This window comes from Fusarium musae, chromosome 7 (genome assembly GCF_019915245.1).
Source record: "Fusarium musae strain F31 chromosome 7, whole genome shotgun sequence".
NCBI classification, from domain to species: domain Eukaryota; kingdom Fungi; phylum Ascomycota; class Sordariomycetes; order Hypocreales; family Nectriaceae; genus Fusarium; species Fusarium musae.
Window position 1 is genome coordinate 2,850,359 of NC_058393.1, and position 27,617 is coordinate 2,877,975.

General features: G+C 48.0%; 11 protein-coding genes across 11 annotated transcripts; 5 read left to right on the forward strand and 6 right to left on the reverse strand.

The window, feature by feature from the left end:
- Positions 1–34: 34 nt before the first annotated feature.
- On the reverse strand, positions 35–1,765 carry J7337_010046 (uncharacterized protein; the record flags this gene model as incomplete). The annotated part of the gene is made up of 1 exon (XM_044827633.1): positions 35–1,765. The coding sequence occupies one exon, from the start codon at positions 1,763–1,765 to the stop codon at positions 35–37; it is 1,731 nt and encodes a 576-aa protein (XP_044678227.1).
- Positions 1,766–2,901: 1,136 nt separating this feature from the next.
- On the forward strand, positions 2,902–5,059 carry J7337_010047 (uncharacterized protein; the record flags this gene model as incomplete). Its single annotated transcript, XM_044827634.1, has 4 exons — positions 2,902–3,265; positions 3,314–3,906; positions 4,578–5,001; positions 5,052–5,059. 4 exons carry the CDS (start codon positions 2,902–2,904, stop codon positions 5,057–5,059), a joined length of 1,389 nt encoding a protein of 462 aa, XP_044678228.1.
- Positions 5,060–7,072: 2,013 nt separating this feature from the next.
- Positions 7,073–8,483, reverse strand: J7337_010048 (uncharacterized protein; the record flags this gene model as incomplete). The annotated part of the gene is given in 4 exon segments (XM_044827635.1): positions 7,073–7,480; positions 7,537–7,893; positions 7,912–8,287; positions 8,344–8,483. 4 exon segments carry the CDS (start codon positions 8,481–8,483, stop codon positions 7,073–7,075), a joined length of 1,281 nt encoding a protein of 426 aa, XP_044678229.1.
- A 2,938-nt stretch (positions 8,484–11,421) lies between these two features.
- J7337_010049 (uncharacterized protein) lies at positions 11,422–12,533 on the forward strand (the record flags this gene model as incomplete). Its single annotated transcript, XM_044827636.1, has 2 exons — positions 11,422–11,539; positions 11,680–12,533. The coding sequence occupies 2 exons, from the start codon at positions 11,422–11,424 to the stop codon at positions 12,531–12,533; spliced, it is 972 nt and encodes a 323-aa protein (XP_044678230.1).
- A 246-nt stretch (positions 12,534–12,779) lies between these two features.
- Positions 12,780–14,330, reverse strand: J7337_010050 (uncharacterized protein; the record flags this gene model as incomplete). The annotated part of the gene is made up of 1 exon (XM_044827637.1): positions 12,780–14,330. One exon carries the CDS (start codon positions 14,328–14,330, stop codon positions 12,780–12,782), a length of 1,551 nt encoding a protein of 516 aa, XP_044678231.1.
- Positions 14,331–15,424: 1,094 nt separating this feature from the next.
- Positions 15,425–16,972, forward strand: J7337_010051 (uncharacterized protein; the record flags this gene model as incomplete). The annotated part of the gene is made up of 2 exons (XM_044827638.1): positions 15,425–16,885; positions 16,949–16,972. The coding sequence occupies 2 exons, from the start codon at positions 15,425–15,427 to the stop codon at positions 16,970–16,972; spliced, it is 1,485 nt and encodes a 494-aa protein (XP_044678232.1).
- Positions 16,973–17,163: 191 nt separating this feature from the next.
- On the reverse strand, positions 17,164–17,946 carry J7337_010052 (uncharacterized protein; the record flags this gene model as incomplete). Its single annotated transcript, XM_044827639.1, has 3 exons — positions 17,164–17,215; positions 17,264–17,777; positions 17,922–17,946. The coding sequence occupies 3 exons, from the start codon at positions 17,944–17,946 to the stop codon at positions 17,164–17,166; spliced, it is 591 nt and encodes a 196-aa protein (XP_044678233.1).
- Positions 17,947–18,695: 749 nt separating this feature from the next.
- J7337_010053 (uncharacterized protein) lies at positions 18,696–20,962 on the forward strand (the record flags this gene model as incomplete). The annotated part of the gene is made up of 3 exons (XM_044827640.1): positions 18,696–19,308; positions 19,368–20,627; positions 20,700–20,962. The coding sequence occupies 3 exons, from the start codon at positions 18,696–18,698 to the stop codon at positions 20,960–20,962; spliced, it is 2,136 nt and encodes a 711-aa protein (XP_044678234.1).
- A 307-nt stretch (positions 20,963–21,269) lies between these two features.
- J7337_010054 (uncharacterized protein) lies at positions 21,270–21,962 on the reverse strand (the record flags this gene model as incomplete). Its single annotated transcript, XM_044827641.1, has 2 exons — positions 21,270–21,405; positions 21,454–21,962. 2 exons carry the CDS (start codon positions 21,960–21,962, stop codon positions 21,270–21,272), a joined length of 645 nt encoding a protein of 214 aa, XP_044678235.1.
- A 594-nt stretch (positions 21,963–22,556) lies between these two features.
- Positions 22,557–23,234, forward strand: J7337_010055 (uncharacterized protein; the record flags this gene model as incomplete). The annotated part of the gene is made up of 1 exon (XM_044827642.1): positions 22,557–23,234. The coding sequence occupies one exon, from the start codon at positions 22,557–22,559 to the stop codon at positions 23,232–23,234; it is 678 nt and encodes a 225-aa protein (XP_044678236.1).
- A 2,246-nt stretch (positions 23,235–25,480) lies between these two features.
- On the reverse strand, positions 25,481–27,064 carry J7337_010056 (uncharacterized protein; the record flags this gene model as incomplete). The annotated part of the gene is made up of 1 exon (XM_044827643.1): positions 25,481–27,064. The coding sequence occupies one exon, from the start codon at positions 27,062–27,064 to the stop codon at positions 25,481–25,483; it is 1,584 nt and encodes a 527-aa protein (XP_044678237.1).
- Positions 27,065–27,617: the final 553 nt, after the last annotated feature.

The following is a 27,617-nucleotide window of genomic DNA, read 5'->3' on the forward strand; positions in this document are numbered from 1 at the left end:
AAAAAAACAGTTTTCGCTTCAAAGACTCGCTAATTCATGCCAACTCGTATCGCTGCGTCAATGGCCGCTTCTGCTGCGACTCATGAACATACATCTCATATATCCGCCTCTCATCCGCTGACATCTCATACGGAGGCAATTTATGCCTGGGAACATGCATTTCTTGCGGCGGCAAGGCACTAGGCCAATTTACCGAAAAGCCATCGGAGTTATCTTTATAATGCGTTGGTAGCGTCTCAGACTGTTGGCCTTGAGCTCTACGGCGCCGTCGCCACAAGAAGATACCGAGACCAAGAGCGATGAGACAGAGGGTAGCACCTGCTCCGACGGCGATTCCGACCTTTGTGGCGGTTGGCATGGAGGGCTTTGATTCAACTTCATCTTGTTCTGAGGGACTAGCCGCTTTGGTTGGAGTGGTCGATGGCGATGCCGCTGGCTCATCGTCCCAGACACCTTTCCATGAAGCTTCCCAGTTGTTTCCACCCTTGCTGATAGTCTTATCCTTGACCTCAATTGACGTGACGTCTGTCGTCGCTTGAACTCTGGGACCTGGTGCTTGAGCCAGCCACCACCTGTTGGCATCAGGATGCCAGTTCGCTCCGATAAAAGCATCTTGTAGAAACGATCGTCCGAGGACATATCTTCCATTATTGTTCACATGGCATGGGAAGTAGGGAATAGGGTTATCGACAATTGGCTCCGAAAGAGTGAGGTTGAGATGCATGAATGGAACTCTGATCTTGACGGGGTCGGTGTTCGTGTCTGGTATGAACGAGAATGATAAAGCAGTCGCAGAGTTGACGATTTCGTCGTATTGATCTGACTTTGTGTCCCAGATGTAGAGACCAAGGTCAGAATTGAAGTTGACGGGAAGGTGTTCGGCGATATTGTCGCAAGTGGACTTTGGGAGGGTGAGGTATGGAGAGCATCCGTCCACAGTGACTTTCAGACCGCTAGTGATAGAGGAGTTGCCCTTGGCTAAGAGATTATTCTTGGACTTGGAAGTAAACGGTGAGTGATCACCAACACCTTCAATGGCAATATCCCAAAGTGTGATACCGTCATCTCTCGGACTTCCGCTCAGCGTGAGCACTTCCCCAATAACGCGGTTCTTATCATATCCACCGAACCAGAGAGAACCAGCAACAGAGGGCTTGACGGATCCGATGTGCATACCATAGGAATTGGACGGTGTGAACTCGTTCTCCCAGAACCATCCAGGTGGCATACTGCCATTGGTAGCAGGTTTCCCATCGGGTTGTTCAAAGGATTGGTTGACGGATCCTGGACCGCCCAAACTCAGACAACCCGCAAAGAAAGGTACGGTCTGACCACCTGGATATTTAATCTTCTGCGCGTCAAGCAAAGCGATAGTCGAGTTGATAGTATTAATCTCGCCAAACATTATATCGTCTCGGTATCGAATGCTCGTGTCGCCTTCGAGATTCACACCTTGCATGAAGTTATCCAGTTCCACGAGGATATTCAAGCCAGTTCGGTCGCCGGTTCTTTTGTCGTAAGTACCTGCTTTCGAAGCATAGCACGTTCCTCGTTCGCAGTAATCATCGCTGATAAGCCAGGTTTCCCACGTCCCGCCAGGATATAGTGAAATGGAAGTGGGACTGCTTCCAATCTGGACGCTGACACCGCGCCAGGGACCATCAGGTCCGAATGTGTCCTCCGTCCATTGAATTTCTCGAGGGACTTGGGCAGCAGATGTGAGAATAATGAAGGTAACCACGGGTAAGATGACTTTCCAGGCCATGGTCAGTGACCCGCCTTTGAGGGGTATTAACGAAAGAATTAATTTAGGTAGTGTAACAAAGAACGAAAGAGAGATCAAAAAGATGGAAGGCAGCGGATCATGAGCACATGCAACGAAAGTCACAGGAAAACAAGAACAGAGAAAGACGGGCGGGACGAGCACATAACCATAATTAGAATTTGCAAGGCTCAACCAACACGATAACAAAGTCTTGGGCGTCACCAGCTGAGCAACCTATCGCCAGCCGGTCAATTTGCCCTGGCCCACTTGGTGTTGTAAGAGAACAACCAACATGCATAAGGGATTCTCAGCCCAGGGCGCTCAGATATGTGACTATACCTTCATATACAGGATAAGCGCTGGAAATATGGCTGTATTGTTCTTCAGTGAGGTACATGTACTTGCTAGCGGCACCCGATGATTGAAATACTGAGTTGGTCTGTTGGGCTCGACTAACAAACATTATGGTACGGTGAGCGGTTTCAGAAGAAGTGCGTGCCAAGCCAACAAGATATCATGATATGAGGCATTTAACCAGAAGATTTAATTAGAATTTGAGGAGAAGATGATAGAGCAGAAGCATGTAAAGTTAAGCATAAATGAAGCTCGTGATAGTAATAGACTCCAAACATACACGAAGTAACAGTAACATCATGCCTCCAAAGAAATCTCGCCATTGCGGTTATCTACCTGAAACAACCCAAAATAACCGACCCCTGTCTCTGTATTTTCTCAGCGGTTAACGCCCCCAAACGGTTGGACGTTGAAACGTGGTGGGGTAGCCGTGGATTAGCGAACAGCCACTCGATTTGCCAAGAAGCTATTGGCTAGCACAGCGCTTATCGACGATCACAGGGGTCTAAGCGCCCGAGACCGACGACCGCATGTGCTGAGCGTTATTCCTTTGTCTCCTTAACTGTTCATCGTTTGTTTTGCGTTCTGCCTTTTAAACATCAGTTGCCGTTCGAGCTTGCTTCTTGATCTGGGCACTATTCCCTCTTTGAAACACCGTCTTTTTTTCTTGCTATCTCTCTGATTGCGGGTCAATCTCGGGGTCATCTTTTCTGTTTCAGCACACATTTGAATATCTCATTCCTTCGCTCAAAAGATTAAGCAGCTTCCTCTCCCATCTCATCATGTCATCAAAGCGCCTTCGCGTTGTTTTTATTGCGGCTATTACTACACTCTTTTTCTTCTACTTTCAAAGCCAAACAGGAGAAAGAACATCATGGCTATCACATGCCGAAAAGAACGTTGACTGGTCACGTTTCGCATACACACAATATGTCACCAACAGCCAGTATTTGTGTAACTCACTTATGTTCTTTGAAGCTTTGAAGCGTCATGGAAGTCGACCGGATCGTGTTATGATGGTCCCAGAAAGCATGCTCGAGCCAGAGATGGTCAACTCAAGCGATGCGTATCTGTTGAACAAAGCGCGTGAAGAGTATAGCGTCAAGCTTGTTCCGATTACCATTCAGACCAACTGGGCAGGCGACGGTAAGTTGCCCTAGTGGGACCAGAGAATATGACTGATTTGCTTTGCAGCTACGTGGGCAGACTCATACACCAAGCTTCTGGCATTTAACCAGACTAATTACGATCGTGTGCTGTCCATAGATTCAGATTCTCTTCTGCTACAAGCAATGGACGAACTGTTCTTCCTGCCAGATGCACCTGTGGCTATGCCTCGAGCATACTGGATATCTCCCGAGAAAGTCCTTTCCTCACAACTCATGCTCATCCAGCCTTCGGAGATAGAGTTCTCCCGAATCATGGAAAGAGTACAATCAGTGAAGTCTGGCGAGTATGACATGGAAATTGTCAACCAGTTGTATGGCGACAGCGCCTTGATCTTTCCCCACCGCCGCTACGACCTCCTCAGTGGAGAGTTCCGCAACGACAAGCATGCGCAGTACCTTGGTTCAGAGCTGGGAACCTGGGACCCTGCTGCGGCGTATAGCGAGGCTAAGCTAATTCACTTTTCGGATTGGCCGCTACCGAAACCCTGGAAGCCTATGCTTGAGGAAGATAGACTTGCAGCACAACCAAATTGTACACAAACGACAAGCGGGGAAGAGGATTGTACCGCGAGGATAATCTGGAACTCGCTGTATTCTGACTTTAGAGCGAAGCGAAAGGTTCGTCCAACGCTACTGACTGTCCCTTTTCTGTATACTGATTAGCGCTTTCCAGGAAATATGTGATTATCGTGTAGAGACAAGAGAGTCTGCTGCAAGTGGGACTATGTTGATCTAGAATCCAAGATTACGATGGAGGCTATCAGAGGGTCTATATCTGAACAGAACTTGGATTTGTTCAACAACCGGGAAATTGTACATGACGAGTATGAGTAAAGATCAAAAATAATTATTTAGAGAATGGTAAACAGAACATAGAGCTCAACTGAACGAGGTTAAATGTCCACCCTGTATCACAGAATGTTCATACCGAGCTTGGGGCCCATTATTCAATGTGCGTTGAACACTTGCTGAAAAATCAGAAGGTCTTAGGGCAGACAGACATAGAAACCGACTGTGGTCACTTTCAACTAACTGGCATATTCAAGGACAATATAATTTAGAGAAGTAATCTCGGGAACACCAGGTACAAAGTGTTAAAGAGCTCATTTGAACAGATGAATAATTCAAGCGATTTTCAGCCATACTAAATGGCATATATAATCATATTCATCCTTCCTAACTTGTCAACATCACCGAGCCATCAACCCGCAGCAAATCCTATCCAAATTCTCTACCAACAACCATCATCACGTTTGAATCTCTCTGAATATATCATGAATATCATTAAGAACATCGTCCAGAAGCTCCAGGAGCTTCCTGTTCCTCAGTGTCCTACCAAGCAATACACCACAGGCTCCCAGATTCTTGAGATTATTGACAAGGCAAAGCCCCACCGCAAAGTTGAGATTGAGAACGACCCTAACGATGAGGACAATGATGTTATAGGGCAGGTCTGCTGGTCTAAAATCCGGAAGTCCCCTGTCTTGGAGGAAAACTTCTGGCCTAGCATCCGAAAACACATCCTCGCCGATGATCCCGACGCCATACCCATTAAAGCCATATGTACCATCTGCTGGGATGAACTTCGAGTAACATGTATCTCCCCCGATGACAAACACGACTTCGGTTTTTTTGCGCCTTGCGGCCACATCATGTGTCGTGTATGCTGGCCACGCGAGTATAACCCGTCGCACTCTCCCTTTCAAGACTGCCGTAAGTGCCCAGTTTGCCACCTTTCACTTGCCTGTTTCAAATGCCGTAAGGATTGTGACAAGGTAGTGATTCCCACGCATGGTGGGAAGGCTGCTATCGAGTCTTTTCCCGAGACAGGTCCGGAATGCGGACGAGAGTATCGTCCTTGGTGTAAGAACTGTGCTGGGCCTGGAGATGGTTTTTGGTTCGAGAATATTGAGGAGTGCGAGAGCACGGATAGCTCTTCTGATAGAAGTGTACTAGGTTCTCTCTGCTGGAATAAGCTCACAGCCACAAGCCTCAACTGCAAATAACACTTCTAGCCCACAACTTATACCAAAATGCCTGATCAATTGCAACGGAAGTCAAAATGTGTGTCGTAGGTTGAGAAGCTTTGATGGGTTTGCACTAGCAATGTTGCTTGTTTTGGAGAATTGTATTTTTAGTTTTAGAGCTCGGCGTCTAGCAGAATTGAACAACTGACTTGCATGATTTTACTGCCCTATATTTAACTTATTGTGTTACTTAAAATCCCTGGGTAACAGCTTTTACTCTCCAAGTGACTACAGTTCCATTTCCTATATCGTTATACTTGCTTGTATCCCGAACTTACGATTTGAATCATCGACCGAATACAAGCTACCTTCAAAGAGAAGGAGAGCTTCAAACTCATAACCTTACATACCAAAGAAAAAGGCTCATAATATCTAGACTGTGACAAAAGCATGGTTTGTCGGAGGCGTTGACAGAGCTAGAGGGCTTAGAGGAGCAAAGATTTTATGTTAAACTACAAATTGCCAAGATTTAAAGGTCTTCGTTTATGTACTGCTATGGATTAATATTAAAAGAAGTTGATGATACCCTCATAGCGCTATGTAGGCTGCAGTTATGAGAAAAGAAGCATGCTACAGGGTCCTCTATGGCTGGATAACTTATAGTGTATAAGCAGAGTGCAAGGAGCTATCGCAAATTGGTGGTTATCAAGGTTGGCCTGAATGAGCTACCATGCAAAGACAGGCTCGGACGCTGTGTTGAAATGCAAGCTCCAATGCGGCTGAACATTTAACCTGTTGTAGTAACTCCGTGGCTGATTGATCGCTCAGCGCTATATTGTTTACATGCCCGGCACCGGCCATCAACATTGGCCTCTAAAGATCAAATTTGCAGCGATGAAGAGTTTCAGGTAATTATGGCGTAAAACAGAAACCGTGGATCGACCTGACCCAACGAGCAACACGGTCACGGCCCCGGAGACTACGCGCAACGACTTCCCGGACGGCGTTAAGATCTGGCGCAGTCCTGAAGACGCCAAACTTGACATCTGCTTTATAAATAGTCTGTCAGGCAATCGCGATAAGATATGGGCTCCTCCTGGCCAGCCCTACCCCTGGCCTACCGAATTGCTTCCATCCCGACTAACCAACGCTCGTCTGCTCACCTACGGCTACGACGCATACGTTTTGAAGAAGTGTGTTCTTCAAAGAATCGGCTGATTGACCACGCCAATAATCTACTGCACGACCTGGCTGCTGAACGCGCATCTTCTGGCATAGTCGATCGACCTCTTATCTTCGTCGTGCACAGTTTTGGCGGCATCGTTTGCAAAACAGCTTTGATTATCTCGCGCCCGAGTACCGAGTCTCGCCTTGGGCAGATTTCTAACTGTACTGGGGGAATCGCTTTACCTTGGAACTCCACATCGTGGCTCGTGGGCTGCTGACCGGGCCAAGGTACCAGCTTGGACGGCAGCTCAAGTCAAATCGACAAATCGCAACATACTGGATGTTCTACAGCGAATATCTCAAACCCATCCAGATTTCAGTCCTGTCGATGCAACGCGGTCTCGAAGACAAGGGTCGACCTTTGCAAGTCACCTGTTTCTTCGAAGAACTGCCCCTATCAGGAGTCGGCACCCCCGTTAGGAAGGAATCGGCCTCCTGGGATGACGGGCTTTCAGATACCAATCAAGTTTAGAGTGCAAAAAGCTCAGAGATAAGATTATCTCAGTGCTACTTGGATCTTCCAGTATATTATCATAATAACTGTCTGAATGGTCAAAAGAAAGTTCTTGCACATTGAGGCAAGCCGATTTCTAAATGGATTTCATTAGATTCTTTTCTAACCGCCGTTCAAGGGGACACGAAATGGAGAAAGTCACGTACAGTAGAGAAGGCCAAAGGTCTTCTGCTAGGGGTTCCATCATCAGCGAGGCTATAAAGTTGGCGAAACCTGGACTCTTGTTCAACATGTTAAAGAAGTCATCCCTCTCATGGACAACCTTGGGATCCAAGGAGTGGATTCGCTTTTTCCCATCAATGGCTTGCTTCTGTACACGCTGAACAAAGTCTTTGCGTCGAACTGTGGCGTATTGATCCAGAAGTTTCGGCCATCTTGCAGACGTCATGTTCTCGGGTAGAAGAACCAAAGGAATTACGCGGGCGAGAACAGCAGCATCTACTAGGCCTGTGGTTAGACCTAATGCTGTGAGAGGATTGTTTAACTGTTCAGTCTGTGAGTTAGGGGCTTAAGAGGGAGAACTAAGAGATCTCAACTTACGTGAGCAGCATCGCCACACAACATAACCCTCCCCGACCGAAACGATTGCGCCACTTTTTCGTGAGCCCAGTAGGGACTAATTGCATCAATCCTGTAGTCTAGTGGCCTTGGACCAGGCATCAACCGCTCCAACTTTGCAATAACACACGGCTCGACGTCGGCTGGCTTCAGGTCTGGCGGGATACCCAGAGCAACACGCCACAGACCCTCCTTCTCATTGCTGGCCCGTACAATAACGGCCCAATCCTCAGGGTCGATTATGTGGTTTGCTGCAGGGTAGCCGTATTTGGAAAAGTCGTAGTGGATGTTCACGGCCACGAACTGCCAATCTTTCCACGTGAAGCCCTCAGAGGGAATCTACAGGGCCTTGCGAACGGCTGAATTGGCGCCGTCACAGGCGACCATAAATGGCGCAGAGACTGTCTCTCCACCGGCAGTACTGTCTAACTGGACGTGAACGAGGTGATCATCCTCTTCATGATACACATATCGCGTATTGTACCGGATAGAGAAGCTGGGACACTGCAACGCATGACGAAGCATGATAGAGCTGAGCTTTGCCTGGCCAAGTTGGACGCCATAGTCCACTGAGCCTTTGGAGGATCTCCCTGGCGGAATCTTTGCCAGCACTCTATTGGTACCACTGTACGGCGTTCGGAAACACAGGCCCTCGGAATTCTTAAATCCTGCAACTGTTACCTCGTCCAATATGCCGACTTTGGCGAATTCGTTGAGAACAATGGGAAAGTTCCTCCATTATATCAGCGTCGAGAAACTCAGAGAAGAGAAGATAAGGCAAGTTCTTACATGAGTGCCCTGGGACTTTGGGGGATCTCTGCCGCCTTCTCGATAACGAGAACTTTTATGCCTTTGAGTGCTAGATTTAGACCGAGGAACAGACCAACAGGGCCTCCTCCTACAATGATCAAGTCGTGCGTTTTCGCCATCATTGCCTCTCATAGGACAAATATGCCAGTAAATTGAAGTAGAACGAGACGGATTCTATCTTACCAGCGAAGAACATATGAATGACTGTCTAGGGAGACTGCTTCAAGGCTTATCGCTTGTGCTCGTAAGATCGGTGGGCCAAGCGACAATTCAATATGGATATTCATCAACAAGGAAGGGGATTTAGGTAATCATGCAGCTGGTGTCAGCAACCAGCCCCTCACGTATGTGGGTTACCAAAGCACGGCACTGATCATGGAACCCCTGTCAGTAATTATGAAATTACAAGCCGACAGTTCACTTAGAAAATAGAACTTCAGCTACAGAAAAAAAAAAAAGCTAAAAATGTTTAATACCCAAGAACAGCAATAACCGCTGTCGTTCAATTTAGTAGCTACTAAGTCTCCAGATCTGGCATATGCTGCAGTATTCAATGCTCAAGGCGCAAGACAAAGCCCTCAGCTAGAAACCTTCTTCTACAGTCATAGTATCATTTTGCTTCTACATATATCATGATCCCGACTTGCGATCATGAGCTGCTGAAAACTCAGATTAGTATTAAGCAACTGAACTCTACATTTGATAATAGCCACGCCTCTCTAGATTGTATACAGTGCCGTGAGGATAGCTTATGTTTCGATTTGGATACCCTCGTAATTCTGACACTGGAATGACCGTAAATTGATGATGTACTTCATGGCTCTGCTGTAGCACCGCTGGTGAACGGCATATGCCTGGTTGAAAACGAGAAACTGGCTTCGCATTAGCTATAAACAAAATCTTTCAACAATAAACCTTGTGGACTGGCTTACCTGATATAGGCGGAGAAAGATCCGGGGGTATTTCCTCAGCGTGAGTTGTACCTGGACATGCGCAAGTCGGAGCTCGGCGGTGACGAGGACATCTAATAACGTGCGAATAAATCGATTGGTGACTATTAGGGTGGCAATGAGTACCAGGGACCTGAGTACCAGGGACCGTATGACCGGATATATCAAGATACAGGGAGCAAGAATGACTTCTGTTTGACCCTGAAGCTCTTTCATTGTCACAGATAAGCATATCCTGCCATGATGTGCCGCAGGTGGAGCTGTGATGGAAGGGCATTGAGCTGGTGACACATCCGCAACCCATGCCACTGGGTCCATGAGGCGATGGTTTGCCTGGGAATGAAGCAAAGGGTATAGAACCGTGTTGGTTTCCGTCTTGCCATAGACCATGAGAATATGGCGCGATGTCTGGAGAGAAGCTCAGAGGGGTTGAAAAGATATCGGACTGCTGGTCTTCTGGCGTTGGGGCCATGGACACATCGGCTGGTAGTGACATCGGCGAAGATGAAGATGATGGCTCCGGCGATATTTCAAGTGGCATGAAAAGTGGTGAAGTTGGCGTTGGCGTTGGCATGTAGGTTTCTTGTTTTCCTCGGAGCAGGTTCTCAATAAGTTGCTGCTCGAGTTAAGAAACATAAGCCTTGTGCTTTTTTCCTACGTGCATAGTAAGATTCCGTTATGAGGAGAGGAAGAGGATTTCTGTACTGTGGTTCCGTTGAGCTTGACGGTTCTGCAGTCGCCTTCTCTCTGTTCTATCTGTTGCATCGGTGGCGTTGCTGTCATCCGCGGGCAGCCATTCTGAGGGCTCCATAAGATTGTCGATGTGAGTTTGCTCTAGGGTATTCATCTCCGCCAAAAATGATGTGGGTTTGGAAGTCGGCAACTATGCAACCTCCGTGTGGTGCAGCCACAAGTTGGGGATGCCCATATTAGGAAGTGACACCTCTGCAAATGGGGTAGTAGGTAAATAAATGAATGAAAAACGTTGGGATTTCATTCCCAGACCTTGTTGCTGACAGATCACGCATAACATAGCCTCCTTTACTCTACGCGATGCTCATCTCTATTGGCGGTAGTTAGGCAATTTTCGGGCCGACGTTGAAACCTTGTTCATCCTCCAAGTACTAAAGGGCCCAGGGCCATGCCATCGTTCATGATCACTCTGTAGCACCGACTCTTCTGGGCCAATAATTTCAGCTCATGGCATCTATCTTGACCGCGTTGACTACCTTGGGTAGCTACCATCTCATAGCTTGGGGGTCGCTTCTAGGGACGCAACTGTACCAGGTGAACGCAGTTCTGGGATCGACTAGGTGTCGTGTACTAACTACTCACTGTGCTTGACAGACCTTTGCCAAGACCAAACTGTGCTATTTGTACCTTCCACGGGCACAGTTCATGACTCTTCAGAAAAAGGTATTTCCAGTGTATTTCACCGCCGAAACGGCACTGGCCGTTGCCACAGCCGTTACGTATCCGGGAGGTTCGATAATGGCATTGCAGTCCAACCTTGCCGATTCTGCGCTACTAGGCATTACTCTGGGCATGTCGGCATTGAACCTTCTTGTCTATGGACCAAGGACGTCTGCAGCGTTGACGAGTAGAAACCACGCAGGTAGTCAAGCCCAAGAGAAGCGGTATTTGAGAAGGCGAAACTGACACAAGCGTCTCCTAGAAACCCGCAACGGTCTTCAGCTCGGCTCCAGCAGCGAAATGTCAAATGATGGCCTCTCGGTGGATATGTATCGAGCAAAACGGCAGTTCTCGACCAACCATGCAATGAGCATACACTTAAATCTCATTGGTATCATGAGCACGATCCTGTATGGTGTATTGCTTAGTTCAAAAATGTCCTAGCGAGGAGGTTTCTGTATGGCGACAGGGTGCATTTGGCGGCAGCGATATGGACTAGGACTAGCCTGGATCACATGTTCATGCATGTAATGTCAGCGTGGAAAGCCATAGTTCGACGGCTCATATTAGGTACCTACAAGGGATAGTTGCAACGGCTGGTTCTATAAAGGAATATATGTAGTGGACCTGGTCCTCTGATAGAAAAACAAATATCTGCCAAATACTAAAATTACTTCGGACCCGTATTTATGCCATGTCAAGCATGAAAGCCCTTGCTGTCACAAAGTTTGGCGAGCCAGCTAGGCTGATCGAGAGACCCATTCCTATACCAGGCCCTGGAGAGGTTCTGCTTAAGGTTGTTGCTGTTGGATGTAAGTGCTCCAGTTGGATTTAGCCTAGCGATCCCATGCTGACCCGTTTGCGGTGAATCCGTACGACTTTCGAGCTAGAGACTTTGGGTTATTCGTTGATCCGAATTCACTGCCCATGGTTCTCGGGAACGACATCACAGGGATCGTGACTGCTCTCGGCCCCGAGAATAACGGCGTTGATCTGCAGATCGGGGATCTTATCTTCGGGCAAAGCAACCACGGAAAGCGAACTGCCGACCAGTCCGGTCTCCAGGAGTTCTGCCTCCTCGACACTTGCGCCACGGCCAAGATCCCATCAGGCTTCACTGCCGACCATGGGGCCAGTCTTCCCAGCAATGCCGTGGCTGCTTTTTGGGCCCTCTTCAACCAATCAGCTCTTGGTCTGCCCCCGCCATTTAACACCGACTCAGTCCAGGATCAGCATATTGAAGGGAATTGCATCGTGGTCATAGGCGGCGGATCCAACTGCGGCCGCTACGCCGTCCAGTTCGCCTCTCTATCTGGTTTATTCTCAACCATTGTCGCCGTCGCGGGACCGAGGCACGGCGCAGCCCTTCGTTCCTTCGGGGCTACACATATTGTGGACCGGCACGGCGACGAGTCCGAAGTCATAGACAGCATCCGAGATATTGTTGGTGATGATTGTATGTATGTTGTAGATGCCGTCAATCACGAGCATACGCTGGGCGTGGCGTGTCTGTCAAACTCCAGACAGGGGAGGATGGCGACATTGTGCCCAGGGGAGGCGGATCTGTCGAGAATTCCCGACAAGAAGGCGGGATTTACAAAGGTCTTCTCGTCAGGAGCGTCTCAGAACTCACCGGACCTGGCGAGGGGATTTTGGACTGCTTTGCCTGGGTGGCTCAAGAGTGGGCAGGTCAAGGCTCTAGAATGGGATGTGATTAAGGGGCTCGAGGAGGCGGCAATAAATGCTGTTTGGGATCTGTACAGAGATGGCAGAGCTCCAAAGAACCAGGTACATGTTCATATCTAGAGCTTGTTGTTTGAGTTGGTGGGCAGAGTAGACTTGGAGCCGGGCAAATTGAGCAAGTATATACACATTTCCAGAACACATTTCGCTGGCCCAATTCATTTGCTAAGGACGGCGAGGGACAGACAAGGCTGGAGCAGCTGAAGTGGAGAACTGCAAGTATTGGTCAAAGGAATAGAAGCCTTTCGTTTCACTGCTCTAGCGATGTCTTGTCACTATCTCGATGAAATAGCTTCTACGTAACGCTTTCTATGCCAATTCCTCCAAAATAACCTTGCATTTCAGCGGTGCAAGAATTCCCCCCTTTAGATTCACAGAGTTAGCAACACTCAGCTCTAACGATCGTAGGTGACTTACCGGGGTGAGTTTGAGCCGATAATCAGGGTCCACGGTCCATCTCGTCCTCCTCAGCAACTGGAAGAGAGCAACCTTGGTCTCCAACACGGCAAAGTTGCTCCCGAGGCACTTTCGCGTATGAGCGTTAAAAGGAATATAGTTTCCTTTCACCTGCTCTCTCCTGTACTTTGCCTTTATGTCCTTGATGTTATCACCCCATCTCTCGGGAGCAAAAACCATGGCATCACTGCCCCAGACACCGCGATCTGTCTGCACTCCATACGCATTCCACCCCACCCACGTCCGACCCGGAATCTCGATCTTGTCAGCGAGGACCGTAGGCCCGAAAGTCACTCGGTTGATGAGCTGAGAAACGGGCGGGTACAAGCGCAACATCTCGTAGACGACAGCAGTCAAGTAGGGCATATCGTTGAGCATCTCTGCGGTGGGGGAAACCACCTTCTTGGAGAGTATCTCTTCTCGGAGCCTTGTCTGTACGGTCTGATTGGTACCGAGCTCCCAGAAGACAGAATTGAGAAGTTGTTGCACATTCTCGTGGGCCGTCAGAAAGACGATTTTGAGATTGGCTCGGAACTGGGCATCGTTTATGACACCTTGGTCCAGCGCGCGTTCGAGCATGTGAATGACGAGCTCGCCGGACTGATCGCCAGGCTTTTCGCCTGATGATCTCGACTTGCGAGGACGGTTTTCGACCAGTTCAACGAGGAGATCCTCGAATTCTTTCACTATCCCGTATGCGTATTTGCGGGATCTGAAGAGCCATGCAAACTTGTCGAGCAGTGGAAAGTTGAAGAACAGAGGGTGGAACAAGACCCGCTTGATGATTGTTTGAAGTTCCTCGATCCTCTGGCCGGGATTCTCCAGGCAGCCGAAGTCGATGTCGAGGAAGCACTCTCCCATGATTGCGATGGCCCATCGCTGTATCAAGCCATTGACCAAGATGCCACCGTTACCAGATCTTGCTTGCTTTTCCAGAAGCATAGAAACAAATGTCTTGGTTTTGTCGACTATAGGTTCTATCTTAAAGTCTTGCTTCTGGATTCCAGGTTTCATGACCGAGGTATATAGCTTCCAGTCCGCGCCGTGTGAGTTGATGATGTTGTCGCCCACTAATGTAGCTATCACGCTCCAGGGAATCTTTTTCTGACTCCCTGCTTTTGCGTATATGTCCTCGTTGCGGAACATGTCGCTGAGAAATTCTGGGCGAGCAAAGAGAACGTTCCATCGGCCTGCGAAGAAGATGTTGACGGCGCCGTGCTTCTCCAGCGGCTCCCGTAGCCATTTCTCATAAATTTCGTCTTGGCCCATATTGCTCCATAGGCCCAGAAGGGACACGTAGATTGGTACAGAGGGAATATTTCTTGGCATATCCGAAGGAATTCTGACCAGACCCCATAACAGCGCGGCTGCGCAGAGGAGAATGAATACTAAGATGTAAAGCATATTTGCAACGTATGTGATAAAGTCTGAGCTGGGTATGCTATGTTGTGAACAAGGAAAGATCACATACAAGGGGGCCGTGCAAATACTTACTTGGAACTTGGCTGGATGGATGTCATTAACTGGCAATGATATCTCGCGGATAGGTCGAGATCGCACCCAACAATGTGGTCTCTGGTCTGCTAATTAAATCGAAACAAGCTCTTACACCAAGAGGGTTTGACTTTGACGGCCTAACTCTGAGTTCTCTGTGCTGATTCAAGTTCTCAGCATTGAACTAGTTATGCAGAAGATGTAAGCCATATGTTTGCACTGGATCTAGGCTAGACTGTTATTAATGATTCAATAACTAAACGTATTTTCTATTTACGTCCAGAGCCAGATGACGTATTCGGTGGCGGCTCATCGTATAACAGGCCGCCTCTGACTTCTGCAGAGACGAAGGGCAAAAAGAAGAGATCCTCAATAGTTACTTCAGTAACTCACTCAGCGGATTCCTAGGAGTATACCATGGCCCACAGAACCCAGACCGGTGGCTAATGACCCCTGCAGCAACTGTGAAGCCGGCCCTTGTGCTGACCTCACCTGCATATTCTGCCACAGGTGACAGTTTCATTAAGGGACAGAAGGATGGCTTAAGCCGAAAATGCTAGTATTGGGTTAGCGAGTCTTGAATGACTTGGTATCACGCTTTTCCAACGAGTTCAATCCAGTCCGGCTAATACATACCACCTGCGTGCTCACAAACAAGCGCGACAAAATCAGTGATCAATCAAGATATCTTCCTTGCCCATTCTAAAACAGTACTGACGCATCGACTGGGAGTTATCAGCCACCATGGAAAACCCACGAGGACATGAAAAGCTCGGATGGTTTTCTGGAGTTATCGATAGCTCGCAAAAGGCAGATTCAGGCGACATAGCTACCCAAGACACCCCAAGCCAGAATCTGCAAGACAGATGCGACGAAAGGCCTGTGGAAGATGTCAGAGCCAGAATTGCAAAACCAGTGGTAAGTGAATCTTTCCGATGCGTCGAATCCGCTGGAGCTTGTCAATCTGACGTTTTGAGCAGTGGGTTCTGATCGTCATCACGATGATGTCCTCGACTTTTCTGTTCTCACTCGACAACAGCATCGTGGCTGATATCCAACCAGCAATCATCAAAAGCTTGGGCGGAGTCGAGAAGCTTGGCTGGCTCGGTGTTGCTTTTATCCTCGGCACCCTTTCCACGATTATCTTATGGGGCAAGATCATGGGCCTCTTCAACGTCAAGTGGGCCTACATCACGTCAATTGTCATATTTGAGGTGGGCAGTGCTATATGCGGCGCTGCTCAGACCATGGACGCTATGATCATCGGCCGAGCTCTTGCTGGCGTTGGTGGTGCTGGCATGTACGTCGGCTGTCTGTCTCTTCTCTCTTTGACCACTACGATCCGCGAGAGGCCGATATACATGGCATCGATTGGCTTCACCTGGGGCGCTGGAACTGTGCTTGGCCCTGTGGTTGGTGGTGCATTTGCCGAGAATACACATGCTACATGGCGGTGGTCTTTCTACATCAACCTCTGCATTGGCGCTCTATTTGCCCCAGCATTCCTGTTTCTCCTGCCATCAAGCGATCCAAAAAGAGGTGTCCCGCTTTCCAGTCGTCTGAGACAGCTGGACTACATCGGAGTCGTATTGAGCATTGGCTTTCTTACTCCCTTCGTCATGGCCATCAACTTTGGCGGTACTGTCTATGCTTGGGACAGTGGACGAGAAATTGCTCTCTGGGTTGTATCTGGTGTAGTTTTCCTGTCTTTTTGCATCCAGCAGAAACTTGCATTCATGACTACCAAAGAAAACCGGCTGTTCCCGGGAGACTTTCTGCGCATGTATGACATGTGGCTGCTCTTCATCTGCATGGCATCCGCGTCTACCAGCGTTTTCGTTCCTACCTACTATATTCCTCTCTACTTTCAGTTCGTGCGTGGAGACCAGCCGCTCGATGCCGGAGTTCGTCTCTTACCATTTATCTGTGTCATGGTCTTCTGCGGCCTCCTCAGTGGTGCCTTGATGACTAAATCCGGATACTATATGCCCTGGTTCCTGCTTGGAGGCTGTCTGACCCTGACTGGCGGCGCACTCATGTATACCGTCGGTGAAAATAATTCAACGTCGTATGTCTACGGCTCAATGGCAGTCACTGGTGCCGGCGCTGGCCTCTATATCCAGGCATCGTATGGAGTTTCACAGGCAAAAGTGGCCGCTAACCGAGTTTCCGACGCTGCTGGCTTCATATCCTTCGCTCAGTATCTAGGAATCACCTTGTCATTGGCAATATCTGGCTCTGTCTTTCAAAGTGTTGCGTTCGACAACCTGGTGCCTCTTTTCCCTGACGAGCCTGCCAGTAAGGTCAGAAACATCATCACAGGTGCTAGTGGTGATCTTTTTACGACATTAAAGGGATCGATGAGACAGGAGGTTTTGGCCGTCATTATCGATGCCATGAGCGAGACCTACATTCTAGTCATTACAGCAGGGGCTGTTACTATCATTAGCGCCGCGCTTATGAAGGTACGTTGTTTTGGATTCAGTTTCCCAATGATATGAGCTTTACTAACGTGAATAAACATCAAGCGGGAGCGACTTTTCACAGAGTAGTCGTGTCAAGCCACATCAGTTCAAGGCATCACGCTCACCACGAAACGCAAACTTGTGCGATTGCGATTTGGCTAGCATCTAAAACGAGAAATGAGAGGCTTTGATATTGTATCCTTCTGTTGCCTTACTCTAAGGAGATTTAGTCTTTGATGACTATGAGTTTTATACACAGTAAATTATTTAATAAAAGCCTAGACATTATTCTCTGTAGACGAGGTGAAGCTTGGTGCAAACTGGAATTCTCTGAATAGTGTTAGTAATAGAAAGCACACTGATGACGTCTCTGCTTACCTGCTGAACTTACAGTTGCCTGCTGCAAGCATCGCCGACTTGGCTATGTAAGGTACACCGGGGGGGAATTGCTGCCGCTCTTCCACAGTCAGGGAGCGCATGAGATACGTCGCACACCACAGGTGTCCATCCTTTTTCATTAGTGCCAGACGGCTTATTTTATCCTCCTCCTCGATACAGCCAAGGTCCTCTTGCAGAACCTTGGGTCCAATACCATTGAGAAGGGCTGCTTCGGCATCAAAGGTCGGTTCAACCTCTTTCCAAAGTTTCGTCAGCACCTTTGGCACATTATCTCTGAACTGGGCATCCTTTGACTCGCGGGCTATTTTTAAAATCTCACTAGCCTTATGGCATGTTTGGCGCAGCTGGCTGTGTACTTCCTCCCTCTTGTCTAACTCCTCATCATACTTGCTCAAGAGAGGGAACCATGAGTTATCAGCGGCGTCAAGGCGAGACTCCAGCAGGCTGATTGTATAGAGCGCATATCGGATAAAGTATTCCTTTTTGGAAAAGTCTAGAGTGGATGCCTTGGATATGCAGGACTGTAAGCTTCTACTGATAACTTTGTCTGTTAACGAAATTGACAGAAATGTCGGCGCTGAATCAACCCATTTAGCGATTGTCTCTCGGCAGTTATTCGCGGATACACAACGCTTACTTGTTTCTTGAGGTGTAGTCGACATTGCTGTCATGCTTTTCACGCAAAATCAAAAGTCTGTCAGATATTTCCAATAACTAAAAGGGTTGCATAAACCCAATACTTCAAATACCGCTACTCGCGCCCATCGACAGGGATAAATAAAAAACAAGGGGCAGACAATTCTCTGTGCTTGAAGGTCACTAAAACCAGAAACTATAATGCTTAGAGAATCAAGAATAAAGGTTCCATGGGTGCGTCGTATCACGCTAGCTAATCAGAGGGGACGGGGCGAGCTGCTGACACAAGCTGCATGACCAGATTCCTGCTCGAATCAACCAGGATTTTCTTCCTGGCACTAAAGCCATCCTTCGCACGCTACAGGGTATCGTATCCAATGGGTACTCCACGGGTATTTGGCCTCGTTTGCCGGGCGTTCCACTGCTTAGTCGAATACCTTGAAATGGCTGACGAGGTACATCCGGTGCCCAGACATTTCAGTCAAGGAACACGATGGCTTTTCGCTGAAAATTCTCCACCAGAAGCTTGGGTGCCTTCACAGACATTGTGTAAGGATTTGCTCCTCTTCTTACATACACGTTCCACAAGTGAATCTTGCTGACGGATCCTAACGATACACGTGTAATTCATGAAGCATCCGATACGTTGTTTTGTAAATTGTATTTGTACCGTAATCTGAAACGCATGAGATATAACATATATAGATTTATCGATTTTGTTCTGGTTAGCAATCTATCAATCAACCCGCAGAAAGATCTTCGATAACACTTCACTATGTCTTCTCTTACTCAAGTTTCCCCGTCCACTCCATACCTTTTTAAGGACCCAGCTATAGTGGAAGCCACTCTTATGACTTTGCTTGCACGTGTCAAGATACTCGAGGACAGAGCATCATGCGATTCAACTGCCACATCTACCAGTTCGAAGCAAGTCCTCCATGCACAAATCGAGCATCAATCTACGGAAAGTCTCTCGCCCAATGAGAGGAACTCCGTATTTAATTTGATGCCCGATGGAGAAAAGACAGTCGCCATTAGTGTCTCTGAAGTCGAGAGTTTCGAAGATGTTGACTTGGCCAACACAATCCTTGATGTCATCACATCTTACGGAGTCCGCGAGAAGGAATCCGAAGGGAAGCCTTGCGAAGCAAGAAAGAGATTCCTCCCCATCGTTTTGGAATGTCTCAAGGCGGAAGCCCCCATCAAATTTATTCTCCCAGCTTTTCCCTTCAAATCCCCCAACCGCTCTAACAAGGTTCTCGGTGCCCTTCCAGATCTTGGGGAAGCTATTGCGCTTGAGACCCTCCAAGGTCTCTGTGATAATATCCAAGACATATACGAACATGGTGCACATTGCTACATCGCATCTGATGGTTTCGTCTATAACGGTCAGTCATTTGTATATCCTTGAGATTTGGTTTGGCTGAACAAGGCATTTTCATTTTAGATATTCTTGGAGTCGACGATCTGGACGTCTGGAAATACGGACAGGAGCTTCGTGATATGGCGAAGAGAAGAGGGCTTACGAGCCTCAAGTTCTTGCGGCTGGCAGATTTGCTTGCAATGGCTCCTCACAGATCGTCGGACACCCGAAGCAGGGAACTCTCAACTACTGAGGAACACGTGACCTGCATCCGAAGAGAGTTCCTCGCTCGATATCTATCCCCCGGATTCGATGCTAGTGCCGCCATCAAGGAGGACATTGACACGCGGCTGACATATCAGGGCTACCTTCGATTTCTAAAGAGGGATCTGGAGGGCTGGGAAGAGCTGAAATATGATGAGACCGGAAAGCCTATCAGTTCCAAGAAGTCGCAAAAGATGATTGGCGATATCGCTAAACGCATGATTGCTCGGGGTGCAGCGTTTGCTGCTGCCATCAGAGATTCGTATGGCGATTGTGTGCGTCTTTCCATCCACCCTACAGTCGCAATCTCCAAATTCCCCGTCAATTTGATTCCACAGCCATCCGGCAAATTTGGCGCGACTCCATGGCACTCAACCATTGCCCTGAGTCTCGGCGGCTCGTTCGAAACGGGTCACGCAGAGGACTTTGCCAACACTCATGACCTGATTTATCTCCACGGGAGACCATACTACTACCGTGAGAAGTCTGAACTGTTTGACTGGGGTGATACCAAAGTCGAATTCGAGCCTATGTATCCTTGTGGTCTCGTCATCCGCCCTTCTGACGGTCCTCTATCCGCACGGCATATTCCCATGGGAAAGGTCAAACAGCTGAGCATCAATCTATCACCAATAGTTCTACGTGGCTTCCAGGATACTCTCGACGAAGATGTCTATTTAGACAAAGCTCATGAGGCCGGTACGGTCCTTCCATGGAGCTTTGGTATCATCCAGAAAGTCAAAGATGCTGGCGACAGCACCAAGCAGGGCAACAACGTCACTTCGAATGAGGCCATGCCCATGCATTTCGATGGCATGTTCAAGTTCGAGGAGCGTCAGGATCCTGTCACTGGACAAACTCACAGAGTCCAGATTCCACCAGGATTCCAATTCTTCACCGCCCCTGCTGTTGCTCCCGAAGGCACGGGGTACACTCTCTTCGCGTCTTCACGGCTCTTCTTCAAGTACCTGCGCACCCCATACAGTGCTGAGAGATTCGAAAAGATCCGATGGAACATGGACAATGATGGTTTTTGGAACGCCAAGATGAAGGATCTGCCATTGGTGGTCCGTCACCCAGGTAAGTGCCACAATACGACGCCCCCCGTCAGCGCTAGGAGCACATTTAGTTTACTGACTTCTTTTCCAACAGAAACGAATGCGCCATGTCTCCGTTGGCATGAACCCTGGGATGAGACCAAGACCAAGTTCTCCACTTGCACGGTTACACTCAGCAACGACGAGGCGGAGATTATCGATGTTATCACGAAGCTGCTCTACGACAGGAGAGTTGTCCTGAGATTTACTTGGCAAAAAGGAGACTGGCTTGTAAATGACAACACATCGATGCTGCACACCAGGACAGGGTACACGAGTGGATGTGATAGAGAGCTGTGGAGGATCCATTTTGATTAAATTTTTACAAGACGGAAACAGTTGATCAGACAATTTCTGAAGTTGTATTTGCCTGGATTTCGCAATTGGGGTTCTTGTTCTAGCTTATCTTCATTATTCTAACGTCGATTTGTTCTATTGATCTCATGGCATTGTTTATACTCTAGATAGCCAAATGCTTACCCAGTTCGGAACAAGAGGCATGTGTGGCCGTATTATCTTAATTCGACAAAGAATTACGCGTAAAATATCGCTAACCGCCCCGAGATTGTCATACACAATGACTGCTATATTATGAAGAATGGCTTTCGGGCATGATTCATCATTATCAGATGTATTCAATTTCGCGCAGGCTAGAAGACCGAACAAACTCCATGATCTGCATGGCAGCAGTTGCTACATCTCGACCCGCTACAAGTGACAAGACGTAAAGGCTGGCATCAATACCGCTGGAGATTCCTCCACTGGTTACTATTATCGTGCCATTCCCAAGGGTCCCCCCATCAACGTACCGAGCTCTGATCACTTCCGTGCCAATCTCCCCAGCTCCGCTTGCTTGGTCACAAACATATCGTAAAGTGTCAAGCGCTTTGCCGTGCGTCGTTGCCTTTCGCCCTTTCAACAAGCCAATGTATCCCAGTAGCAATGACCCCGTGCAAACGGAAAGGATCACGCGTGCTTTTCTGCCTATGCGTTCAGAGAGTGATGCGAATGAGCGAATGAATCCCAACTCGGTGCTATCAGGTTCGCAAAGACCCTTCAATGTCCTCACAGGTCCGCCGGGTACAACAAGGATATCGTAGTCCATAATTCTTGTCAGCGCTTCTTGGATCGAAATATGGCGGTTCACGTAAAGGCTTCTGGATGACTGGATAATCGCGTCGGTAGCAATAAGTGTGATGTCGAAAATTTGTTTTGGATCTTCCGCACCAGGATTGTCAAGGACGTTCGCAAAGACCTCATACGGCCCGGCGTAGTCCAGTACGTCGTGGCCGTGGAACATCAAAATGCAGACATTCATCTTGGGCATGGTATTATCTTCTTGTCCCACCGTTAAGCATGCGGTTTGAAGTAGATTGTTTTTAAGTATCTGCAAGTCTTCAAGATGCGATAAGTATAACTAAATGAAGGGCTACATTGTGTCGTACAACGGCATTGCAATACCTACATCGAATGAAAAGTGACGTTAAGCTGACTGCAGTTTCTAGCTCTTTCAAGTCTAGAATGTGCGTGGGTGGTGGGGCGTTCGTATCATTGCTGACTTGGCCTGCATATCTATCTGGAGCAATCAAGGGCGGCACAGACCAGTAAGAACAAATCTTTCCTGGCATTGCAGGGGTTTTCAAGTATAGCGCCAGGTATCAAGAATACTATAGATCCTAGCGCACAGTAGCTGTATGTATGTACTGTCAGCAGACAATCAAGAACCCCTTTAACTAATATCTAGCTAGCCTACCATCCATGGTAAAGAGTAAGTTCCAGGTAAGTAGCAAACAAGCTTACTAAAGCTATAGCTCAAGGCTTTCTAGCTTTTAAACCGTATCGAAATACTACCACTAACGACTTTTACTGGTCTGTCAAGTTTCAAGTCGCTTGCTTACTTTATTCTATAACTATGTCAACCTCCGCCGAGCTCTACAACGTTGGTGTTCTTGTCTTCGACGGTGTCGATATCCTCGACTTTGCCGGCCCGATAGAGATCTTCTCCCATGTCTCACACAACAAAAACCCGGATGATCCAGATCGCATATACAAATGCCAAACAATTGGTCGCAGCCATACAATCCGGGCCGCCGATAGTCTGACCGTCGCTGTCGACCTCTTAATAAATGAAGCCCTGCTCGACTTACAGCAATTCGACATCATCGTCGTGCCCGGGGCACCTCCCTCGATTATAACACCGCTATTGGAACCGGAAAGCCTTGAATTGCAGCTCGTTGCCGCTTTCGCACAGCTTCAGCCTAGAAGATGTGTGGAAAAGCCTCGCGTCTTGTTCTCCGTCTGCGTTGGTGCCTTTTTCCTCGGAGCTGCGGGAGCTTTGGATGGGCTGAGCGCTACGACGCACCATAGAGCTTTGGAGAGGCTGGGACAAATATGCCGAACTGTAGGAAAGGAGCCGGCTTCTATTGTCCAAAAGAGGTTTGTAGACGGGGGTCTCAGCAAGAATAAAGCTGTCTCGGTTGTTACCGCAGGCGGTATTAGTAGTGGATTGGACGCGGCACTACATATCGTAGGCACACAAACATCGAAGGACATGGAACAATTTATCAGAAGGGTTATGGAATACTTTTGAGAGACACTATTGATTATTCCTGTAGCATGCGAAACTTGGAATACAAAGCTGGAGTGCGAGAGCCGTAAAATAGTGCCCGAGCGAAGTAATTGAAGTTCTTGCTCTTAAGTAATTTATGAAACAGCCTTACGACCGGCTGTCGCTGAGGTTGCACGACTTGGGTGCTGACTTGAAATCTCCATTCTAGTAGAAGAAGCATTGCAGCGAATTCTAGATCCTTTCCATAACTACGAAGCAAGGAGTAACGATTGGTGGGAGCAGCTTATTGGTTCTTTTTCAAAGTTTGATGTAAACTGTCGAAACATCAAGAACATCACCCTGCTATGTAAAGCGTTAGCAAAGAACAACAGTAGGTATATGGAGGTAGGTGATATCTTGAGAGGAGTAGCAACTATGACGCAGTTTCAAGAGAATATCAAAACTTCAAACACTACTAAGTTGCTGGCGGACAAAGACAGAGATTTTTCGGCTAACCAAGGCTCTTCATTATTGCCGTTATGGCTTAAGACACTTTTTAGACTAGCACGAGGATACTGGCAATGAAGATTTGGGGTTACATGACTGTACTTCTACTACACCATAGACCTATATGTGCCGTGATATATAGACCCCATACTGTCTTAACAGAAAGGGACTCCTACCAATATCCTAATATTATACGAAAACCACAACTTTCAAACTTCTTCTGTATCACTAATCACGCGGCTTTTGTTATACATGAGAAGCAACTTGAGTTCCACATATGTATAAACAACTATATCTTAACTCCTTTGTGGCTAAACTGGAGATTCTGCATGCACAGAAGCTTTCGAGGCTCCGTTTCGGTCTCCATACCATGACCTCCCGTCATAAGTGTTTACATCATGACTGACATGATACGACTTCGAGACCACAATATCAGCCATCCTGACAGTCTTGGAAACAATTGAATCCTGACTTCCCCTCACATTCGGTTTCGTTCCGTCATCAAGACTCGGCGTAAGCTCATAGGGTCCCGAAATATCCTGCGTAAGCGTTCCATTACCACCGCTCGTGCCGTAGGTAGTCGTCCGATAGGACGAAGTTATCTCCCTCGGAGCATTTCCATTCCAAAAGGACGTTGAGAATATCGATCTGAGAATGGGGATGTTGACGATGAGGATCCCAACGATGGTTTCGCAAACGCCCCATGCGTTGATGGTCAGTGCAGATGGGTTTGCGGAGAGCGTGAAAACGACGCGGGTTATAGCTGCTGCGATTACGAAGGCTCTTGAGGAAAGGAGTAGGCCGATGACGATTCGCGGCTCCATATGATTAGACCCCGGAGGGGAATAGGGCCGACACTCCAACCTGAGGTAGATTTGTTTCACCCTCTGTACTGTGCACACGATGAGCCGTCGAATACTGAACCCAAAGAAGATTTCTACAGCGTTTGATGTAAATTAAAGGCATATTAGTGATGAACATTGTTTGAAACGGGTTTTGTTTTACGAGTGAAGGACACAAATTCCTCAAGATTTTGAAGTGCCGATCTGTTTCGGAATTGGCGAGTCATGGATCTGCGCTCCGGAATCTAGATCGCGGGACAAAGCGGAGAATAGTTCGATCGATTCATGATCGATCACTTTTGACTCGGTAAGCTTCTTAATTGAGTTATTTCTGTATGATCGACATGCCCAAATGGGTAGCCAACAGACTTCTTACTAACATCTTTTCCTTATTGAACGATCAACCTTATCATTTCGCAAGGATCTTGTCTTATCTAAAATATACCACAGCGAGGACTGTAGCAGTAATCTTGTCAAGCGTCACCGAAATCTTGACTCGAGAATCCTGACCTCATAGCTTAACTCCAGATAAATTGCACCACGTTTCATATGTCGACCGTCTCAAACTCAATGAGTCTACTTTCAGCCTCTGAGAAGTGGCTTAGTCCAGACCGACGCATCTTTAATTTCTTTGGGGTATGTAGCTTGGCCAGTTGTTGGATAACCCGCCTTTGCCGATAAGTGATCCGGGAGGCGGGCCGGCGACGGATTTGTGTATGATTGGTTTGTATCTGCGGAGATCCATTTGGGTGAAGGAGCATTGGAGATTGGGAGGAGGCACGGAAGCATTTTGGCATCTCATCTTAACTATATGTTTCTAGCTATCTCAGTCCCGAGCCAGGCAAATGCTCTGTCACAGATGTGAAGAGACTCCAACTTGGGCAAGGTTCACGAGAGTATAAAGAAAGAACTGTAATAAATAGACCTTTAACAGTCAGCTCACCACCCAGGAACCAACTCAACGTTCAACTTCCACCCCGAAAGGATCTTAAACAGCGTCAACGCAAAATCATCACCAATCTCCCTCCCCTCATCCGACCCATTCTGCAGATCAACAGGAGTAAACTTATACCGTCCAACAAGACTAGCAACAAAACACGACAGCTGATCTCTGGCGTATTGCTCCCCAACACAACGACGTGGACCACCCCCAAACGTCAGAAACGAGTATGCGTGGTCGGCTCCACCGCTGGGATTATCCAGCCATCGCGATGGATTGAACAGCCTGGCGTCAGGCCCCCAGTGTGCAGGATCACGGTTCAGAGCCCATGGTGAAAAGACAATCTTTGTGCCTTTAGGGATTCGCTCTCCTGCAAGAGTCATGTCCTGTGTTGGCTCGCGCCAGAGGAGGGTGTTGATGGAGTGGTATCGTAGCACTTCGTTTGTGACGGCGTTGAGATATTTCAGGCTGTGTAGCTGGGATTGGCTGACATCTGATCTAGGCGAGGATATATGCTCCCTAATCTCTGCTCGCAGACGGTCTTGAATATCAAGGTGTCGGGAGAGCAAGTGAATAGCCCAGCATGTAGAACCAGCCACGGTCTCTGTTGCAGCAGCAAAGAAGTGAACAGTCTGCTCAACCAAGTCCTGATGCGAAAAGTGCCCAGTCTCCATAAGCAGCGTGAGCATATCCGGATCTGAACTTCCCACATATTTCTCAATATTTCGCTCGTGGTCTCTCGTTATATCCTCGGCCGTGGCACGAACCAAAGCCATGATACTATCGATCGTCTTGACCGCTCGCAGAGGCAGCTTCAGCGCGATCTTGGGTCCGATGAGGGATGCTGCACGAAGGGTCGTCTGGCCTCGCTTGGTTGTCTTGAACATCTCGATGTAGGCTTTACCAAAGCGGACCTTTGGATCAGAGGAGCCTTTAGTGCTCTCACGTGATGTGACTCTCTGAAGGGTCTGGAACTCGGTGGTGAAGCCAAAACGACCGATGATGTCGATACTTGCTGCAGAGACAAGTTCGATGATAGCTACAACGCCGTGTGGGGCAAATGGTTCCCTCTTGATGTGTTGCGGGAGTAGGTCAATGGCGTCGACGGCTAAGTTCCAGATGGTAGGGAACCACTTCTTCATCTGAGCAGGGCTAAACACCGGATTGAATCTCTTGCGAGCCTGTTTATGTTGCTCGCCCTCTTGGATGAGCAACCCATGGCCAGCGATATTATTCGCCAGGATCCACTGAAGCTCAGGTTTGATAGTCTTGTAGGCATTCGAGGAAAGCAACTCCTGCGCAGCTCCAGGAGAAGCAACATAGACACGCTCCTGGTTGAAGATTCCCATGTACCTGATTAGTCCCTGGTGCGGGAGCTCATCCATCCATGCTTCTATCTCCGAGACTTTGGGCTCGTGTATGAGACGGAATAGAAGAGGGCCTTGCTTGGGAGAAGGGAGATGCTTTAGAGGGCTGAAATGGGGTTTGATAAAGAGGCGGTTGATGCAGTGCAATACTGTGGCTACCACTGCGAGGATGGGGAATATCCACGATGGTTTGGTGAGGTATGTTGATAGTGACATTATAGAAGGGTAGGCTGACTGTGATACTGGTGTTGGTATGTCTCCTTGGAGTGATTAGGATATCAGCGGCGAGAGGTAGTAGAGAGATATCATTTTATTTACACTTACATGGCGGAAGTGATCGAACACCGAACGCCTCTGCCGAAAGTCGAGTATCTCCCTTTAGGCCTGTGTCATCTTAGTGTGTGACATATCTTCATCCAAGATTATTAAAAACTGAGTAAGTATCTCAAAGAACTTGTTAGTTCGCCTCATCGCAGCGACTTGCATGGTAACTAAGATAAATACAGCCACAATAACCTAAAAACCCCAGGTCATACCACTTCCAGTTTTTCATCACGCATGAAGGGATTTCTAATCAGACATGAAGGGGTCCCCTGACGTCAATGAATATGCTTGATTTTACAAAAAACGACAAGATCTTCTCCCAGCACCAGTCCCGTCCTCGCGATACAGCCCGGAGGTTCCCCGAGGTCCCATTTCATCCACCAAAGCGAGGTATTTCATTGTTTTATAGGGCCAGCACTAGAGTATTCGTGAAACCTTCGCCCGA